The sequence below is a fragment of the Oryctolagus cuniculus genome, chromosome 3, assembly GCF_964237555.1.
Source record: "Oryctolagus cuniculus chromosome 3, mOryCun1.1, whole genome shotgun sequence".
NCBI lineage: Eukaryota > Metazoa > Chordata > Mammalia > Lagomorpha > Leporidae > Oryctolagus > Oryctolagus cuniculus.
In genome coordinates, this window is record NC_091434.1 from 49402017 (window position 1) to 49423409 (window position 21393).

A 21393-nucleotide genomic window follows, 5' to 3' on the forward strand; every position below is an offset into this window, starting at 1 on the left:
AGGAGCAACCGGGACAGAACCGGCACCCCAACTGGGACTAGAACCCGGAGTACCGGCGCTGCAGGCAGAGGATTAGCCAAGTGAGCCAGGGAGCTGGCCCCAAGACAGGTGACTCTTAAAAACATTAAACTAGGGGCTGGTGTTTTGGCGTAGAAGGGTAAGCCGCCAACATCCCATATGGGTGCCATGGATGCTCCACTTTCAATCTAGCTCCCTGCTAATGGTCTGGGAAAGGCAGTAGAAGACGGTCCAAGTGCTTAGGCCTCTGCCACCCATGTGGGAGACCCAAATGAAGCTCTTAGCTCCTAGCTCCTGGCTCCTGGCTCTGCCCTGGCCCAGTGGTGGCTGTTGCAACCATCTGGGGAGTGAACCAGCAGATGGAAAATCTCTCTCTCTCTCTTTCTCTAACTCTTTCACGTACATAAATAAATCTTTTTTAAAAAAATTTAAGCTAAAATAAGGGAATCCTAAAGAATATTTATATAATTCCATTAATATGAAATTACTGTGTTAAAGAGGTATCAACACTCCCATGATCACTGCAGCACTATTCACAACAGGCAAGCTATGGAATCAGTGTTAAGTGCCCAGCAATGGATGAGTAAAGAAAATATTTATAAACAATTCTATACTATTTAGCCTTTAAAAAGAAGGAAATATTTGCAACAACATGGATGAACCTGGAGAATGTTATATTAGGACTAGCACTGTGGCACAGAGGGTTGTCTGTTGCCTGCAACGTGGGCATCCCATATGGCTGCCCACTCAAGTCCTGTCTTCTCCACTCCTGATCCAGCTCCCTGCTGATGCACCTGGAAAAGCAGCAGAAGACGGCCTAAGTGGTTGGGCCCCTGCCCCAATGTGGGAAACCTGGACTTGTTCTCTCTGTCTCTCTGTCTCTGTGTGTGTGTGTGTGTGTGTGTGTAATTCTGCCTTTCAAATAAATAAATCTTTAGTAAAAAAAAATTAGACTTAAAAAAATATAATTATCCCACATTATACATATTTGACATGTATTCTGTATATGGTTTAATTCTGCAATGCCCGTTCACATTCTTCCCAACCATTCAATCTCCATCCTTTCTCAGCAGTTCAGTTCTGCTAAGCTCCTATAAATTAACTCCTTTCTCAATTCTTTACACATATAACACACATTCATTTGAGCCTGTCAATTATTCTTTTAAGACATTAAAACTAATGGTATGCAATTCTGAAGATGGAATTCTCCACCCAGTAACAGAAGTATTGTTTTGTTTTGTTTTTAGAATTTATCTATTTGAAAGGCAGAGTTAGAGAGAGAGAGACGCACAGAGAGATTTTTCCATCCCTGGTTCACTCCCCAGTGGCTGCAACAGCTGGGGCTGGGCCAGACTGAAGCCAGATGCCAGGAGCTTTTGCCCAGTCTCCCACATGGGTGCAGGAGCCCAAACACCTGGGCCATCCTCTGCTGCTTTTCCAGGTACTTCAGCAGGAAGCTGGATCAGAAGTGAAGCACCTGGGACAGGAACCGGCGTCCATATGGGACACCACAGTCACAAGCAGCAGCTCACCGCCCCCCCCACCCAACCCCGCCACAACACTGGCCCACAGAAGTATTGTTTTCTGTATCCTGTAGGCCAATGTGCCTTCCAGAGTGGTTAACATATAGATAAGAAGGCTATATAAATATTTGTTGTTTAACCTAATCACTACAAGGTTAAAGAAAATTTCCCTAGGAGATGGTGGTTTCCAAAATAACTGTTTCCTTATTTTAAATGACAGCAAATATTGCCAACTCTTACCACAGGTTCAAAACTTCTTACATTCTAAATATTTTAAAACTATTGTTATTAAAACACTACTATTCTTTATGTGGCTTTACTCTCCAATTGGCCTCAACAGCCAGAGCTGTGCCAATCCAAAGCCAGGAACCAGGAACTTCTTCTGGGTCTCCCACTCAAGTGCAGGGGCCAAAGGACTTGGGCCCTGTGCTACTGCTTTCCCAGGCCATAACAGAGAGCTGGATTGGAAGCAGAACAGCTGGGACCCGAATTGGCACCCATATGGAATGCCAGCATTGCAGGCAGCAGCTTTACCTGATACGACACTGTGCCAGCCCCTTCACCTTAATCTTATCATCATAATCTTATAGAACTAGGGTAATACTAACAAACTTATCTTTTTAAATCTGTAATGCTAGACAGAGATACAAATGCACATGCACATACACAAAGTGTATAGTTTTACCACTATCATAAATGTATCCTTCACATTTTAAATAAAAAAGAACTTCAAATTGTTTTTTCCTAGGGCTGGTCTAAACTATGACTCAAGGGCACAGAATTTATTCAAACCTCAAGAAACAGTAGGATAATGCGGAGAAAAAGTCAACTGGATACCAAGGCAAAATCTACTGCTAAATGTTTTTCACTGAAGTTATTATAAAACCATACTAAATTCCTGAGTTCTTATCAAGATTTTTTCTCACAGAGTACACTAACAGTATTTCTAAAACCATAAATATACATGGCAGAAAAATTACTTACAGCATTAAGTTCTTTTACCTCAAGTCCATTTCATTTATTTTTGTCTGAACTTATTTCTTAACATCAAGTCCTGCATTTGTTTTATTTTCTAGTCTGTCTTTCTTTTTCTTTCTTTTTTTTTTTTTTTTTTTTGACAGGCAGAGTGGACAGTGAGAGAGACAGAGAGAAAGGTCTGCCTTTTCTGTTGGTTCACCCCACAATGGCCGCTGCGGCCGGCACACTGCACTGATCCAAAGCCAGGAGCCAGGTGCTTCTCTTGGTCTCCCATGCGGGTGCAGGGCCCAAGGACTTGGGCCATCCTCCACTGCACTCCTGAGCCACAGTAGAGAGCTGGACTAGAAGAGTGTCGCTCCCCCTCTTCGTGGAGGAACGACACAGGACCCTGCGCTGTTCTTTCGTCTGCTCGGCCCTCCCCGGGTTTGCTGCTGGTTCTTCCCGGGTTGGCTACTATCCCTTCCACCTCCGTGGAAGGGCAGTTCCCCCTGGCCACATTCCCCACTTCCGCAGGGGAGCGGCACACCGCCGGCCGGCTCTTCTCGGGGGCTGCACAGGTGTTCCTTCAGATAGATGTTCCCCTTAGATGTCCCCCATAGATGTTCCTGGTGCATGCCGTCTCTCTCCTCCTTTATAGTCCTCCTCCGCCAATCCCAACTCAGCTGCCCACACGCCGAGTACGCTGCTCTCCTCCAATCAGTAGCAAGTCCTACAGTTTATTGGTTGAACTGGAGGCAGCTGTGCGGAAGCTGTTTACTTCTCATCCAGCGCCATATTGTGGGAGAGCAGATGCATAGAATAAGTCTTAATTCCAGTAACTTAGTCTAGTCCGAGTTGCTCCCAGTTGCTCCCCACAGAAGAGGAGCAACCAGGACAGAATCTGGCGCCCCGACCAGGACTAGAACCCATGGTGCCAGTGCTGCAGGCGGAGGATTAGCCTAGTGAGCCGTGGCACCGGCCTATTTTCTAGTCTTTAAATAACTGTCTTAAAACCAATCATTTCACCAGAAAAATCAAAATTATTCTCCTTTGCTTTTCACAGAAAAATGTTAATTTCTCTTATAAATTAGTCTTATTAGAATTCACAGTATTAATTATCTCAATATTAAATCTGGATGTCAATGAGCTTAATAAAGTGTTCCTGCATTTGATCTCTTACTAAAGTTGCTACTTTATGATAATTTCCATGAAACAAAATGGAGCATCAGGATAGAAAGATTATTGTAAAATAGGTTAAAAAAAAAAACACACACTGCTCTAAAAAACAAAAGCAGTAGGGGCCCGCTGTAGAGCACTAGGTTAATCCTCTGCCTGCGGTGCCGGCATCCCATATGGGAACCGGTTCTAGTCCCGGATGCTCCTCTTCCAATCTCTGCTGTGGCCTGGGAAAGCAGTGGAGGATGGCCCAAGTGCTTGGGCCCCTGCACCCGCATGGGAGACCAGGAGGAAGCACCTGGTTCCTGGCTTCAGATCGGCGCAGCTCCAGCCACTGCGGCCATTGGGGGAGTGAACCAGCAGACCAAAGACCTTTCTCTCTGTCTCTCCCTCTCACTGTCTGTTACTGTACCTCTCAAATGAATAAATAAATAAATAAATCTAAAAAAAGGGGCAGTAAATCAGCAGAAGAAAAACCAAGTCTTAAGATCTTCATTTAAAAAACTAGTAAGTATAAGGCACATTTCATTTTCCATCTAGCTGAAAGAAAAAAATTATGTTAAGTATATTTTCAATAACCACTGTTGCAACCTTCACACTCACCTTCAATTCTGTATCTTAACTCACATAGTCAGGAACCTAACATATACTTCAAAGAGTAAAAAACAGAAACTAATCCATAGAAATTAAAGTTTAACCTAGTTTATAGGCTTTAGATTGTGTTTAGAAATAATAATAAATGAATATCCACACAAAATAATCAAAATATTCATGGAAAAATGAAACTAAAGATACACTTAATTGGGTATCCAAAAAAACCCTGATAACCAACAGTGTTTTTTCATAATATGTATTTTCTATGACCTCTTGAACACTCATCATTTTGCTCCAATAATCACCCGCATATATTAATATTCACACCCACCCTCCCCCTGCCCCCAGCAGTCTCCACTAAATTATTTTCAAGGAAATCTGAGACATTTTCAAGTTTTACTACAAAACATTCCCTTACTGGAAGTTACAAAGTGAAAATCTTACTCCGTTCCCACCTTCTCTAGACTTACTCCTCAGTGATAAAAGATGCCTAAAATAACTATTTTTAAGAGCAGGTGACTGAATTTTTATGGATTTCACCAAAAGTACTGACAAATCAAAGGTACAATACTTAATTATCTTAGAATTTAGAAAGGTACCTTAGTACCTTTAGTACCTTAGAAAGGTACTAATACTTAATTATCAAAGAATTTTTTTAAAAAATTACTTCAATTTACACAGAAAAATAAAATATTTCTTTTTCAAGCCAGCATCTATGTAATTCTTACCATCTTCATTTAAAAACAGTTTGTTGAATCGTAATCCACTTGGCTCTTTCCCAACATATCGATGCACGTATTCAGTTCCAAGATCATTAACAGCAATGGCGTATTTTAAAGGTTTTACACAAGACTGAAGACAAAAGGGAACTTTGGTATCGCCAATAGAATGCCTATTTAAAAGCAGATTTAAAAAAATAATTAACATCAACAGGAAAAAAACATAAGTAGATACTTTGAGTTATTCTATACATGTTAATTCCAATTCACATTTTTCTGTGATTCAATCCCCAAAGTTTACTTCAAAATTAAAGAATACAATTATGTTTAAGAGAGATACCACAAAAGACGGAAGGGTTTTGTTTTTTTTTTTTTAAAGATTTATTTGAAAGACAGTTACAGAGAGAGGTAGAGACATAGAGAGAGGTTTTCCATCTACTGGTTCACTCCCCAGATGGCCGTAACGGCAGAAGCTATGGCAATTGGAAGCCAGGAGTCAGGAGCTGCTTCCGGGTCTCCCACGCGAGTACAGGGGCCCAGCCATCTTCTACTGCTATCCCAGGCCAAAGCAGAGAGCTGGATTGGAAGAGGAGCGGCCGGGACTAGAACCGGCGCCCATATGGGATGCCAGCACTTCAGGCCAGGACTTTAACCCGCTGCTCCACAGCATGGGCCCCCCAAAAGACAAAAGTTTAAAAGTACTTAGGTAATATGGGGCTGGTGCCGTGCTGCAGCAGGTTAAGCCAGCAGCTGCCACACCAGCATTCCATGTCGAAGCATGAGTTCCAGGCTTTGCTGTTCCACTTCCAATCCAGCTGCCTGCTAATATGCCTTAGAAAGTAGTAGATGATGCTTAAATACTTAGGGTCTATCAACCACATGGGAAAGCTGGATGGAGTTCCTGGCTTTAGCTTGGCTCAGCCCTGGTTGTTGCAATTATGTGGGAAGTGAACCAGTGGATGAAAGATCTCTGTCTCTCCCTCAATTTGTTTCACTCTGCCTTTCAAATAAATAAAATAAGTATTTTTTATTTATTTATTTTTTTTTTGACAGGCAGAGTTTAGACAGTGAGAAAGAGAGACAGAGAGAAAGGTCTTCCTTTGCCGTTGGTTTACCCTCCAATGGTCGCCGCGGCCGGCGCACTGCAGCCGGCGCACCGCACTGATCCGATGGCAGGAGCCAGGTGCTTACCCTGGTCTCCCATGGGGTGCAGGGCCCAAGCACTTGGGCCATCCTCCACTGCACTCCCTGGCCACAGCAGAGAGCTGGCCTGGAAGAGGGGCAACTGGGACAGAATCCGGTACCCCGACCGGGACTAGAACCCGGTGTGCCTGCGCCGCAAGGCGGAGGATTAGCCTAGTGAGCCGTGGCGCCGGCTAAAATAAGTATTTTTTAAAAATAATTAATGTGAAGCCAGGGCTGGGGCTCAATGGATTAAAGCCCTGGCCTGTAGAACCAGCATCTCACAAGGGCAATAGTTCAAGTTCCAGCTGCTCCACTCCTGATGCAGCTCCCTGCTAATGTGCTCTTCCACTGGAAGAGCAGTGGAAGATAGCCCAAGTCCTTGGGGCCCTGCACCCGAGTGGGAGACCCAGAAGAAGCTCCTGGCTCCTGGCTTCAGATCAGCCCAGCTCTGGCTGTTGTGGCCATTTGCGGAGTGGATGGAAGACCTTTCTGTCTCTCTGTGTCTCTACTTCTCTCTGTAAATCTTTCAAATAAATAAAATAAATCTCTAATAATAAAAATAATAATAATGTGAAAATTTTCCTCTGAGAGCAAGAGGGTACATCTCTTTTTGCTTTTACCTGTATTCTGTCATATAAACGAACTAGCCTACTTAGAAATTATCCACCTTTTTTATACCCACAGCCTTAAGCCATGCTAAACCACAGCTGATTTGAGTCTAGATTCTACACTATTATATCACACCTCATCTATAAGTGCCTCATCTTCTGAACCACATCTATGCACATTTCCATCCACATAAAAACAAAGAATCCATCCAGTTTTAAATACAGGACAGAAATGGCACCAAGTCAGGGCAGGCAGTCATCACCATCATGTACTGTAGATCCAAGCAGAGTCAATATAGACTTTCAGGGGTACATGGAAAAATGACCACCTCCACTACTAAGTATGTTATACAATGTACACAGGTACACATTTTTTCTATAAAACTTATATAACTAATCCAGACTTCAACAACCATTCTAAAAAAAAAGGATAAAAGGCTCGTATTACCATGTTTGGATTTAAAAATATGTATGTTCTAGTTTAAAATTCAATTTTCAGCATTCTCTAAGTAATACCATGAAACAAAGACACTGTTAGGGCTAGCTTTGTGGCACAGTGGGTTAAGCCACCACCTGCAATACCAGCATCTCAAATAGGTGACAGTTTGAATCCTAGTTGCTTCTACTTCTGATCCAGCTCCTTGCTAATGTGCCTGGGAAAACAGTGTAAGACGGCCCAAATATTTTAGCCCCAGCAACCACGTGAGAGACTACATGGAGCTTTGCCTCCTAGCTTTGGTTTGGCCTAGCCTCCAGCCATTCTGTCCAATTGGGAGGCTAAGCCAGAGGATGGAAGATCTCTCTCTCTCACTGCCTTTCAAATATATATAAATATTAAAAAGAGACTGTTTACAAACAGATAAATCAATGTTCAAGAACTACATGATAATTTCCTCCAAATTCAAAATTTTCTATTACATAATAAACTATTACCTCAAAATGCAAAACCAGGAATAACACTCCCTATTGTAATTTACTTCTCAGCACTCAACATGTAATTCAACACACATCAAGTGTTAAGCAGACTTTAAAAGACTACAATAGGAAGAAAATGGATTAGTTAAGAGACCTCAGTGTTCATTCTACCTTTATCAACATCATGTCAACTCTGATCTCAGATTCCTTATATTCAAAATGAATGAGCCAAACCAAATGTTTTTGGTGTTGAAAATACTTAAGAATAGTAAAAAATAAAAAGTGCTTACAGTAATGATACAAACAAAATTTCAGAGGAAAAAAGCTTTAATTGGGATATCATTTTAAAAAGTAAAACCGAAATCATAAGATTAAATAAATGACTTAAGTTTTTGAAAAAATTGTATCTCTAATATAATCAATCAAACTGAATATACATTAATGGGTAGTACATCTTACTTCATTTAAGTTAAACTTGAATTTTTAAAAATAACTAATAAAAACCAAAACAGGTTGTATCTGTGAGCTCAATTTTAAATTAATGGAAAAACATCGATTTTTTTTTACAGCATAATTTTTCTTACAAAGCCAAATTACTGATTTTTAGCGTAGGAAAAAGAATGCTGGCCAGCACCGTGGCTCAATAGGCTAATCCTCCGCCTACGGCACCAGCACCCCAGGTTCTAGTCCTGGTCGGGGTGCTGGATTCTGTCCCGGTTGCTCCTCTTCTAGTCCAGCTCTTTGCTGTGGCCCGGGAGTGCAGTGGAGGATGGCCCAAGTCCTTGGGTCCTGCACCCGCCTGGGAGACCAGGAGAAGCACCTGGCTCCTGGCTTTGGATCAGCGCGGTGCGCCGGCCGCAGCACGCCGGCCATAGCGGCCATTGTGGGGTGAACCAACAGCAAAGGAAGACCTTTCTCTCTGTCTCACTGTCCAGAAAATAAAAAGAAAATAAAGAAAAAGAGAAAAAAAAAGAAAAACGATGCTTCATGAAAAAAATATTCCATAGCTTTACTATTTTTCAAGGATCTCTTTCCATTCTTCGATCTTTAAAATTAAATCACTCTCTTTAAAGTACTCTCACATCACAATCCTCTTTATTATAATTTTGTAAGTTCCTTATTTGTCAGCAGCTGTCTGTACCTGCAAAGTGAGTGTTTCCTAACTATGGCTTTCGTAAACTTCATGTTATTCTGCCTATTTTGCAATTAACATTTCACTTTGTAAACAACTAATGAAAGTTAAATATGCTATGCTTCACTGTCTTAACTCATACTACTCATATCAGGACCTAAGGAACAAATATAATGACAAGGTGAGTAACCAATGGTAAGCAATGATGTGAAGACTTTATTAGTGGTCAGTTCATTACACAATGTCATTTTTTTAATGTCATCTTTTGACAAGTCTACTTTTCCTAAAAAATCTGAAGCCAAAGGTAGTTGAATACTCAGAACTACAATGATATTTATATAGATATAATACATCAAAACTTAGTAAAAAAGTTACCATTTCAGTTCAGCTTTTAAATATTAAATGAAAATCTAAACTTCTTTGCTGCCTTGAAATTCTATCTTGTTGGGAATAATTTTTGTTATAAACAATGGTCTCCTCCATCTTAAGTTCACTGTTATGCAAAAATGAATTGGTTTTCATGTATTTCAAATAAACTTACCTCTGTCCATCTACTGTACAGACAGACACACCCCACAAATCAGGACTGAACTTGGCCAGTTGAGGAATATAGTCTGCAACCTATCCAAAATATTAGAAAGAAATTCTCAAATATAATTCAGGCAAAAACACATTTTCTTCTACCCCAAAATTTCTTATTTAGCTTCTAACAGTCACACTTTATGATATGCAGTAGCTTTACAGGTTTATCTTTTTAAACAATGTTCGAAAAAAATAAGAGCATAACAGACTTAAGGATTTTGAGTGAGATCTGAAGTGACTTCCCAATCTCCACATCCCTTATGTTTTCCAATGCCTCCTTTCTCCCTGTAAGAGGAGAGTCTGAAAAAATAACTTGGAACCAGTGCTGTAGCACAGAAGGTTAAGCAAACTCCTGCAGTGCCCACATTCCATAGGGTTGCCCATATGTGTCCAGGCTGTTTCACTTCTGATCCAGCTCCCTGCTAATGCGCCTGGGAAAGCAAGGTAAGATGGCTCAAGACCTTGGGCCCCTGCACCCACATGGGAAACTCAGAAGCTCCTGGCTCCTGGCTTCAGCCCAGCCCAGCCCTGGCTTTGGCAGCCATTTGTGCCGTGGCACAGCAGGTTAAACCCCAGCCTGTAGTGCTGGCATCCCATATAGGCGCTGGTTTGAGTCCTGCCTACTCCACTTCCAATCCAGCTCTCTGCTATGGCCTGGGAAAGCAGTAGAAGATATCCCAAGTCCTTGGGCCCCTGCACCCTCGTTAGAAGCTCCTGGCTCCTGGATTTGGATAGGCTCAGTTCCAGCAGTTGCAGCCATTTGGAGAGTGAACCAGCAGATAGAAGACCTCTCTTTCTCTCTGTGTGGCTACCTCTCTCTGTAACTCTGTCAAGTAAATAAAATAAATATTTTTTAAAAAAGAGGGGCTGGCACTGTGGGGCACCGGGTTAAAGCCCTGGCCGACAGCACCAGCATCCCATGAGCGCCTGCTGGAGTACCAGTTGCTCCACTTCCAATCCAGTTCCCTTGTAACATGCTTAGGAAAGCAGTGGAGAATGGTCCAAGTGCTTAGGCCCCTGCACCCACTTGGGTGGCCTGTAAGAAGTTCCTGGCTCCTGGCTTCTGCCTGGCTCAGTCCTGGCCATTGCAGCCATCTGGGGAGTGAACCAGCATATGGAAGATTCTCTCTGTCTCTAGTCTCTATAACTCTTTCAAATAAATAAAATAAATCTTTAAAATATGAGAGAAACTTGAATTTGACTTCTTTAAAAAAAAGTAAAGAACTTCTTTAACCAGGGTCATAAATGCTGGTAGAGTTTCACAAAAAAATTAGAACTAATGTCTAAAAATATTATTAAGCTCGTATCATACTAAAGCTACCTAAACCTATAACAAAGCTTTGCAAGTCGATTAAACAAAATAGCCCCTAGTATTATTTAGAGGATTTTAAAAATTGGAACATTTCATTTAAGATTCAAGGATAAACACATCTGCAGAAATTCCCAATAAAATGTTTTAATTAAAATTTTACAAATCATCTTGATCATTTGAAAATTAAAAAGATGCCTTCAAATTAGATTTCCTCTTTGTAACAAAGTTAAATATTTAAAAACTTTTTAAGACACTAAATCTAGTAGCTTCATTTAAGTTACCTAATTAGCAAAACACAAGGATACTACACAATTTTACTGTCTATGCCTCAAGTTGCTCGAAATTTATTAAGTGACTGGGTTAGGAAAACATGAACATCAAAAGCATTACCTTTCCTCCTGACTGTTTTTTAGCACTTTCATATAACTCATCAATGTGTGAGGTAAAAGACATAAAGTCAGGAATGACAAACTTTCTTCTAAAAGCTTGTGTCAACAAAACAATGTTGCTTTGAACACATCTGTGAAATGTAAAAAAAAAATTAATAGACTAGCTGTGTTTCAAATATTAGTACTTGGTAATAACAGTACAATTACAATATTAATATTAGTCTCATATTCAGATAAGAAAAAGTCATAAGTTTATACAACTAAATTATATAAATTACATTCTTTTTATATTATTTCCTTTCCTTCCAGCAGTCTTTCATGTAGCTTTTTTTAAGCTGTTGAAGAAGTCAGAATTAGTTGTACCTAAAAACTGCAAAGATGAACAATAACAGAGCATTCCACCAGATTTAAATACTCAGAGCATCTGTAACAAACTTCTTACCCTATAAGAATTGGTAAACATTCAGCATCCCTGTCTCATTAACTCTTTCGAATAAATAGATCTTTAAAAATTAAAAAAATGAAATAAAACATTCAGCATGACAACAATCAGTCTTTAATGACATGGTTAAGATAATATTTTGGGGGGCTGGCATTGTGGCATAGCAGGTTAAGCCTCTGCCTATGACGTAAGCACTCCATATGGGCACTGGTTCAAGACCAGCTCCTTGCTAATGTGCCTGGGGAAACTAAGGAAGATGGTTCAAGTCCTTGGGCCCTTGTGCCCACGTGAGAGACCAAGAAGCTCTGGGCTCCTGGCTTCAGCCTGGCATAGCCCTGGCCACTGCAGCCATTTGGGTAGTGAACCAGCAGATGAAGATCACTGTCCTCTGCATCTCTACTCCTCTCCAACTCTGCCTTTCAAATAAATGAAAAATAGTCTTAAAAAAAAAATCTGTTTTTAATTAAGTAAACTCAGTAACACACCTCCTGGTTCCTTTGAACATTAACCAATATTTCACACACAAAAACATAAACATTGTACATTTAACATCTTTCTCCTGAATTATTTTACAAAACATCTATTTCTAACTTAAAGAATTGGAGATAAAATAACTTTAGTCAAAATTTCTCTTAAATGAAATAATACCAAAATATTTGTAAAAGTAAATATAATTTTACATAAAGTTTCAAAGAGAGTTGCTTAATAATTAATTTTACATTATTGAATCACCAAAAATATCAGAATGCCAAACAAAAATGTCTCACTGTTAAAAATCAAAGACATGGGGCCGGTGCTATGGTGTAGTGGGCTAAGACTCCACCTGTAGCACCAGAATCGCATGTCCTGGCTGCTCTTCTTCCAATCCAGCTCTCTGCTATGGTCTGGAAAAGCAGTGGTAGATGGCCCAAGTCCTTGGGTCCCTTAACCTGCCAGGAATAGGCTCCTGGCTCCTGGTGCCCATCTTGGGGAGTGAACCAGCAGATGGAAGACCTTTCTCTCTGTCTCTCCCTCTTTATCTCTCTATAACGTTACCTCTCAAATAAATAAATGAAATCTTAAAAAAAAAACACACACACAAAAGATGTGATAAACTACAGGGACAGAAGGGCATGAAATCTAATTTGAATCAATATTCTAGTTTGTACTGAAAAGAATTTAAGCCAGAAAACCAATATATTAATAGAACCTTAAGGAACACTTTTGAAAATAGATTACAGCCAACTAAATACACTAAGTTTATTATGAGTCTTCCTAGGATTAGGCAGTTTCAGTTATTCAATAATAGAATACTTAGTTGATGAAGACTTGCTAGACACAGGTGTTGAGTCGTAACACCAACTACACTGAATCTTAAATGGGAGCCATTAACACATAAAATCTCAAATGTTGACATCTGAAGTATTAAAAGTCATCATTATTGTCAGAAGTTATTTCTGTAACAAGATTCCACATGAATAAATGATGTAATAATCTATTTGCAGCTTTCTTTAAGGAGGAGGGGAAAAATGGCATTTTACTTTAAAAAAAAATTACTAAGTTTCATATACTAGTCACCCTATTTAATCTTCAAAACATTAACACTTTGAGAATTTTTCCATCATACAGATAAAGAAAATAAGACTAAGATATTGAGTAACTTCCACTAATCAAAAATCATTTCACAGGGCCTGCATCCCATATGGACGCCGGGTTCTAGTCCCGGCTGCTCCCCTTCCAGTCCAGCTCTCTGCTGTGGCCCTGGAGGGCAGTGGAGGATGGCCCAAGTGCTTGGGCCCCTGCACCCGCACGGGAGACAGGGAGGAAACACCTGGATCCTGGCTTTTGATCAGCACAGTTCCGGCCATAGCAGCCATCTGGGGGTGAACCAACGGAAGGAAGACCTCTCTCTCTCAGTCTATAACTCTACCAGTCAAATAAAAAAAAAAATAAAGAAAACTAGGCAGAAATAACAGCAACATTTAAAAAAAATCATTTCACTAATCATAAGTGAAGAAGTTAACACTCAATATTTCTTACTGTGTGATAAATGAGAATCTCCATATTTTATGTTTTACTAGAGGGCAACATGAAAGTAAAATTTAAAATTAGCTTTTATATTTTAACTACTAATAAAAATTCAGAATATATGTTCATTTGGTTACATAAAATTAACACAGGCTTAAAATAAAATCCTAATAAATTGTTAATGCTTCAATGATAACCCTCTCCCCATTACAACATAAAAATATCATAGTCCCGGGACTGGAACTGTGGCATAGGAGGTAAAGCCTCAGCCTGAAGTGCAGGCATCCCAAAAGGGCGCCGGTTCCAGTCTTGGCTGCTCCACTTCCAATCCAGCTCCATGCTGATAGCCCAGTCATACAGTAGAAGATGGCCCAATGCTTGGGCCCCTGCACCCACATGGGAAACCTGCTCCTGGCTTCGGATTGGCCCAGCTCCAGTCTTTGTGGCCATTTGGGAAGTGAACCAGCAAATGGAAGACCTCTCTGTCTCCTCTCAGATAAATAAATAAATAAAATTATAGTCCCAACAGACCATCAATGTTAGATGTAATACTGACATCCTAGAGCTAACAAGTATCTACTTTAATAAATTTTTTGATATTTTTCATGTTAATCTAAAAAATACTACCATTTCTTTAACATTTAATGTTTCTAATAGCTTCTAAAATTCAATTTTCAAATATCAAGGCTGCAAGGGATTTATACAATAGAATACTTTTCTCAGAGAGCAAAAATTAGGATAATGTCTGCTCTGAAATTACTACTTTTATCTATATCAAATCAACTCTACCTCCTCATTTTTAAAGAAGCTGTAAATAAGAAAATATGGGATTATGGGGCCAGCGCCATGGCTCACTTGGTTAATCCTCCGCCTGAGGCACCAGCATCCTATATGGTGCTGGGTTTTAGTCCCGGTTGCTCCTTTTCTAGTCCAGCTCTCTGCTGTGGCCCTGGAGGGCAGTGGAAGATGGCCCAAGTATTTGGGCCCCTGCACCTGCATGGTCTCCCATGAGGAAGCACCTGGCTCCTGGCTTTGGATCAGCGTAGTTCCGGCCATAGCGGCCATTTAGGGGTGAACCAATGGAAGGAAGACCTTTCTCTCTCTCTCTCTAACTCTATGTGTCAAATAAATTAAAAAAAAAAAAAAAAGAAAGAAACTATGGGATTAAATTATGTTATTAACCTATCACTATTTAACAATTCAAAATTCATCAGCAGTTTTAAAAGACCCATTTATAATCAACAAAACTGTGTAGTCAGTGAAACTTCAGGGGTTTTTTGCTCTAGAAGGTGATGGCAAAGCTACAGCAATAGCCTTCACTGGTAAACTTATTTTAATACAGCCATCATAAGTCTAACTAGAAAATTGGAAATCATATAAAATGAACTCTGAGGGAGAGGTGCTTATACTGATTTTCAGCAAGTTCCACCTTTCTCTTTGTTCAGTATTCTTATCTGTAAACTGGGAATAATCATGTTCTGTCCTTTGTCAAGTATCTTAACCAACACTTGCAATGTACTTCAATGTTTTACAAAATATCATTAATAGATATAAAATGTTTTAGGAAAATCTAACAAGATATAAATGCAAATGCAAAGATTGTCATTTACTTTCTCCAAAAATAAAATAGGAGGAAAATTCTGATTACACATAAAAATAGTTCTAATACCTACAAGATTAAAAAAAATACATGAATGAAAGATTGATTTTCAACACAAAATGTTTTACTCCTATTATTTTTATGTATTAGCATTAAAATTGATTATCTAGATGGGTACAGGCAGTCTCCAAATTTCAAATACATTACAGCCTAAAAAGAATGCTTAGAACTCATTTTCCTATGTTAAAGAAAAAGTCATACATAACAGTTGCTTCTCAGATTACCACATAACCCAAATAAATTAATCTGCAATATATTTTTGGTAAAATAATATGTTGACATCAACTAAACCTATCCACCTTTATAAATTATTTCTTGAGGAAAATGAATTCCTTGCTTAAATAATTCTTCCCAAGCTGTACGGAGGTGAAACAGTTTATTTCTGGCAATACTAGATAATTTATTATATTTGAAAACAGAAAAGGAACTTTTCTGGATCACCTTTCCAGGAAAGGTTAATGGAGGTTTTCAGTCACCTCATCTTGGGATGGAGAAGTCCCTATGCCTTCAACTCACTAATATAGACCAGTAAGCAGTGTCAAGTTGGGAACTACCTGTATTACAATCAGGGTTTTTTCCCCCCACCAAAATTGGATTAGTGCTTAAAATTATGGTATTTATTATTTTAATTATAGGTAGAAAAGTTTATGATTGTGGCTTCCTGCCTTCATAATCAAGAGTAAACTGCTTTTAAACACAGCAACATGTTGATAAAGCTCAAGACATTTTACACAGTATTAAAACTGTGTAAAATACTGCTTCTACTTAAAATTCCAAAACCAGTTCCTCTCACCTACCATCTCTCTGACAACTCCATTCACAGATAAATAAAAATGCCTCGCCAGAAGCCACAATAATCAGGGTACTTGACACAAATAATTCATGAACGCTAAAAATAAAATAATCCTTACTGTAAAGGCACAGGTAAGTCTAGATAAGTGAATTATTTTCCTTCACAAATAAACGGGTTCTAGAGATTCAAAATTCCTAAAAACCAATTGCAACAAGGATCTAAGATCTACACTTGAGTTAATAGAACTGAGAACCTCTTGCTTTAAAACCAAAACCCCAGAATTCTCAGCAATGCTTCAAGGCATACCAGGAAATTTACAGAAGCTCTGTTAAATACTTAGACCTTCAGATGATTTAACAATCTAGGACATTCCCTGGAGATGTTTAGAACAAATCATTCAATCCCCAAAACAAAGTAAAACAGAGGTAAATACATACATATACATACATATAAAGTAGATGCTGCAAATCTTTGGATCCATCTCAACCTAGGCTATTCTAGAAAAAGGCAATATCTTATAATAACAATAGTGCAGTTTTATACTTGTTCCCACTTAATTATTAGTAGAAATTATTAGTAAAAATACTATTTTTAACCCTAAGATCCATTACAAACATTGTTCATTAAACAGAAACAATTAATGAAGAAAAATAACAAACATATGCAAATATAGGAATCAAAAGAGCCTCATTCAAGCACATCAGGGCTTTAATCTCCAAAGCTCTCTTTAGTTCTTAACTGTTTTGAAGGAAATGAAATCATCAAAATCCTTTGTATGAATATTTCTGAAGAGAAGAAAGAAAAAGATAGCAAAGATATATAAATCTAAGGGATACAGGGCTGTCTGAAGCCCTCTCACTTTTTGATGTCATCTAAATCACCTTGTGAGAACTAGAAGCCCTGTGGAGAAAGCCATGCAGATGAACTGGAAATCAATCTAAGCAAGGACAGGATAAAGGAGGTGCTCAAAGTGAATGCAATCTCCAGATAAGGTAAACTGGAAATACCAATGGCTGAATCTCCTCAGAACAGATTTAAAGACTGCATACTCTTAGCCTAGTGTAGTATAGAAACTCAATGTATACCATCACTGTTTTTCAGACAAATGATGTTTATAAATCCTTTTTTTCATGTACACAGGAAGCACTGGCCTTCAAAGATGCAATTCTGTTTTAAAAAGCAAAATCACCATACAGCATAGCATATCACCATTAAAGGTTTGGCAGAAATTTTTACTTTTTAAAAAGATCTTTGTCTAGCATGACACCATCTGACGTTGTTTGAAGAGTTAATCTTAACATATCCATACACTCTTTCAACCTGGGATCAGACGTTCGCAATCCTGTAGATTTGAGTGCCTGTTTTTAAAAAAATAAGAGTTTGTAAATATATAGTGCAAATAATGTATAGGCTTATTCCAACTACAAGTTTTATTCCTGTATACAAAAATATCTACCCAAGACTTGAATATGTATATGGCATTTTAGTGTCACTATTATCCACTTTTTGGACAAGTTTCTCATTGTTTCTTTTTTTCTTTCATAGATTACCTTGAAATAAGTATGATAAAAATTTGGAAATGTAGTTAAGAGAGACAGGGTCAGTCAGAATCTACATGTCAGATGAACTTTAACCCTACAATTCAATAATACTGTATTACTGACTTAGTATTACAGAGTTTTTAAAATATTAAGGTAGAAAGATAAAAACTTACTGTAATGAATTTATGAACAGGTATTTTCTCTTGTCCTTCTGCAATTGTATAGAACAGCAAATCTTCCAAGCTAGGTAACAGACCCTGTTTTACTTTACTAAAGGGGGAGAAAAAAATACAAAATTAATCCTTGTGTAACCATTTTAACAGGTTTTAACTAAATCCTTTATTAAATAATCACTGATCCAGTCTAAGCTGATCTATTCATCAAAACTATAATCATAATAAATGCTGATTTAATGAAGTCAAACATATCACCAGGAACCACACTGAAAAACAAGTAACAAAATGATTCATTAATATACGGATATTTTTAATCACAGAGTTTGAAATTCTAATTACCAACTCTAGCTACTCTAATGCCTAGTCATCTGTTGTGATACCTTCCTATACAACCCAACACTAATTACAGAGATCAGTAAATGTTCAGGGAAGAGGCAATACTTTGGTTGGTTTTGCTTAACATGATGATCTTATGAGTTATTCAAATAGTTAAACTGATTGTAAAATCTAGGAGCGACCACAATTAACTACTGGACTAGAGTTAAGATCAAATGCACAAGGTGTTGAATCCCGGTTATAGTACTAACTGTGTAACCTCGGGTAAATTAACTAAACTTTGTGTAGTTCAGTTTCTTCATCTGAGTAAGAACAATAATGCCTATCTCATGGGGTTATTTCAAGATTAGCTGATCCAGTACATTCACTCCTTTGAACACTCTCTATTCAAACAAGTTATTATTTCTAGTATGATCCAGGTGTACATGTACAAATCAAATTCCACAAATCTTAATTTTAGAAAAAAAAAGTATTAAAAATTTACTATTAAATATACATTTTTTTTTTTGACAGGCAGAGTGGACAGTGAGAGAGAAAGAGAGAAAGGTCTTCCTTTTGCCGTTGGTTCACCCTCCAATGGCCGCTATGGCCGGCGCACCGCGCTGATCCAAAGCCAGGAGCCAGGTGCTTCTCCTGGTCTCCCATGTGGGTGCAGGGCCCAAGCACTTGGGCCATCCTCCACTGCAATCCCTGGCCACAGCAGAGAGCTGGCCTGGAAGAGGGGCAACCGGGACAGAATCCGGCACCCCGACCAGGACTAGAACCCGGTGTGCCGGCGCCGCAAGGAGGAGGATTAGCCTAGTGAGCCGCGGCGCCGGCCTATTAAATATACTATTAGAAACACATCAGGGTTGGCACTGTGACGTACTAAGTTAAGCAGTAGCCTACAGAGTGGGCATCCCATATCGGCACAAGTTCAAGGCCTAGCTGTTCCACTTCCAATCCAGCTCCCTGCTATTGGCCTGGGAAAGCAGAGGAAGTTGGTCCAAGTGTACTGGGACCCTGCACCCACATGGGAGACCTGAGGAGGATCCTGGCTTTGGTCCGGCCCAGTTCTAGCCCTTATGGCCATTTGGAGAGTGAATCAATGGATGGAAGATCTGTCTCTCTGTCTTTCCCTCTCTTTATAACTCTGTGTTTCAAATAAATAAATAAATCTTTACAAAAAAGAGTCGGGGGGTTGACACTGGCGTAGTGAGTAAAGCCATCGCCTACAGTGCCAGCATCCCACATGAGCGTCAGTTTGATTCCTGGCTGCTCTACTTCCAATCCAGCTTTCTGCTATGGCTTAGGAAAGCAGTAGAGGGTGACCCAAGTCTCTGGGCTCCTACACCCACATGGGAGACCTGGAAGAAGCTCCTAGCTTCAGACTGGTCCGGCTCTAGCTGTTGCGGCCATTTAGGGAGTGAACCAGCAGAAAGAAGACTTCTCTCTCTCTGCTTCTGTTTCTCTGTAACTGTGCCTTTCAAATAAATAAATAAATCTTAAAAAAAAAAAAAAAAAAAAGTTGGACTCTCTCCCATGCTTCAAACCTGAGCAGGCCCCACAATTATTTGCTTTGGCCAATGAGAATTAGCAAATATGATGCACGCAGAGGTATGAAAAGTGCTTAGACATTGTGACTTGTCCTTTTGCTGACCTTGGGAAGCATAACTACATCAAATAAATAAATGACCTTTTTTATTTATTTATTTGACAGATAAGAGTTAGACAGTGAGAGAGAGAGAGAAAGGTCTTCCTTCCGTTGGTTCATCCCCCAAATGGCTGCTACGGCCAGAACTACGCCGATCCAAAGCCAGGAACCAGGTGCTTCTTCCCAGTCTCCCATGCGGTGCAGGGGCCCAAGCACTTGGGCCATCCTCCACTGCCCTCCAGGGCCACAGCAGAGAGCTAGACTGGAAGAGGAGCAACTGGGACTAGAACCCGGCACCATATGGGATGCCAGTGCTGCAGGCGGAGAATTAACCAAATGAGCCATGGTGCTGGCCCCAAGAAATGATCTTTAACTAGCCTGTTGGATGTGGGTGGGTCTACTGACTTCCAGCTCACCAAAGATGCATGACTGAGTCTTACTGAGAGCAGAACTTCTCAGCTGAGCCCATCTCACTTCGGTAGTTCACAGAATTATAAGCCCATTTTATTTCATTATAAGCCATTTTATTTTAAACCATTAAATTCTGAGGAAGTTTTCTATATAGGAAAAACTCATATATGCTACTATGTTTCAAAGAGGCTTCCCTGCTGAGCATAGCTCTGACCTGCTCTCTCTACCTCTGACCTACTCTGCAAATATTCAGAGAGTCAGTGATGAGGGAGGATGAAGATGTCTCTCTCTCTCTCTCTTTGTAACTCTGCCTTTCAAATAAATAAATAATTTTTAAAAATTTCATGACATCCTGCACATTCAGTTGACTCTTGAGCAATATGGGCTTGAACTGTGTGGGCTCACTTACACATAAATTTTCTTCTTTTGGAGATTTACAACAATTTGGAAAATCTCTCAAACAGGGCATTCTAGAAATATATCCAAAAAATTAAATGAAAGGTGTAATATGACTACATAAAATAAAGGTAGGTAAGGCTATTTTATCATTTGCTCCAATAAAATCTACACACCACTATTATAAAGTTAAAATTTATCAAAACTTATGCACACAAAAGCAGGTATACATGGTACCATTTGAATTCAAGAGAAATGTAAACAAGTGTAAGGATGCAGTATTAAGTCATAACTGCATAAAATTTACTGTAGTACACATTGTACCACTGTGATAATTTTGTAGTCACCTCTTGCTGCTATTGTGGTGAGCTCAGGTATAGAGTATACACTTAAAATGCCCTATGATACTAATCATCTCTCCATGAACAGCTGTCTCCAGTAAATCTCTATGGCAGTAAAAAAAAATCTCTTGCAGTTCTCACATATTTTTCATTTATAAAACATACATAACATACAAAATATGCATCAATCAATTGTTTACATCGTCAGTGAGGGTTCCAGTCAACTGCAAACTATTATTAAGTTTCATGGGAGTTGTTTATCCTGGATTTTCAACTAACCCCAGTACTGTTCAAATATCAACTGCGTAAATATTCCCTAAAGCAACTTTTAGACAATTTTTAAATACCCACCTATAGTATTTTAGCAAACTAAAACTTACTCCTCACTTAAGTTCCACAGACTATGCTATGTTTCACATGCATTCTAATTTTCCAATGCACTTATGAAGTATCATTATTATTCAAAATATTTTATGGTTCCTGATATACAACAGAGGCTCAACAAACATTATTTGTTGAAGAAATAATAACTCTATCCATTACACAG

At 39.1% G+C, this 21393-nt stretch overlaps 1 protein-coding gene across 3 annotated transcripts in view; it reads right to left on the minus strand.

The window, feature by feature from the left end:
* The window catches only part of GLS (glutaminase), a 93423-nt gene that overhangs the window by 58792 nt on the left and 13238 nt on the right, over positions 1 to 21393 (minus strand). For all 3 annotated transcript variants that reach the window (XM_002712344.5, XM_051848346.2, XM_051848347.2), the window contains exons 2-6: positions 17727 to 17823; positions 17249 to 17370; positions 11112 to 11241; positions 9369 to 9448; positions 4997 to 5160 (exon numbers count right to left, since the gene is read on the minus strand). In XM_002712344.5, coding sequence (XP_002712390.1) covers positions 4997 to 5160; positions 9369 to 9448; positions 11112 to 11241; positions 17249 to 17370; positions 17727 to 17823 — 593 coding nt within the window. The remainder of the gene's footprint in view (positions 1 to 4996; positions 5161 to 9368; positions 9449 to 11111; positions 11242 to 17248; positions 17371 to 17726; positions 17824 to 21393) is intronic.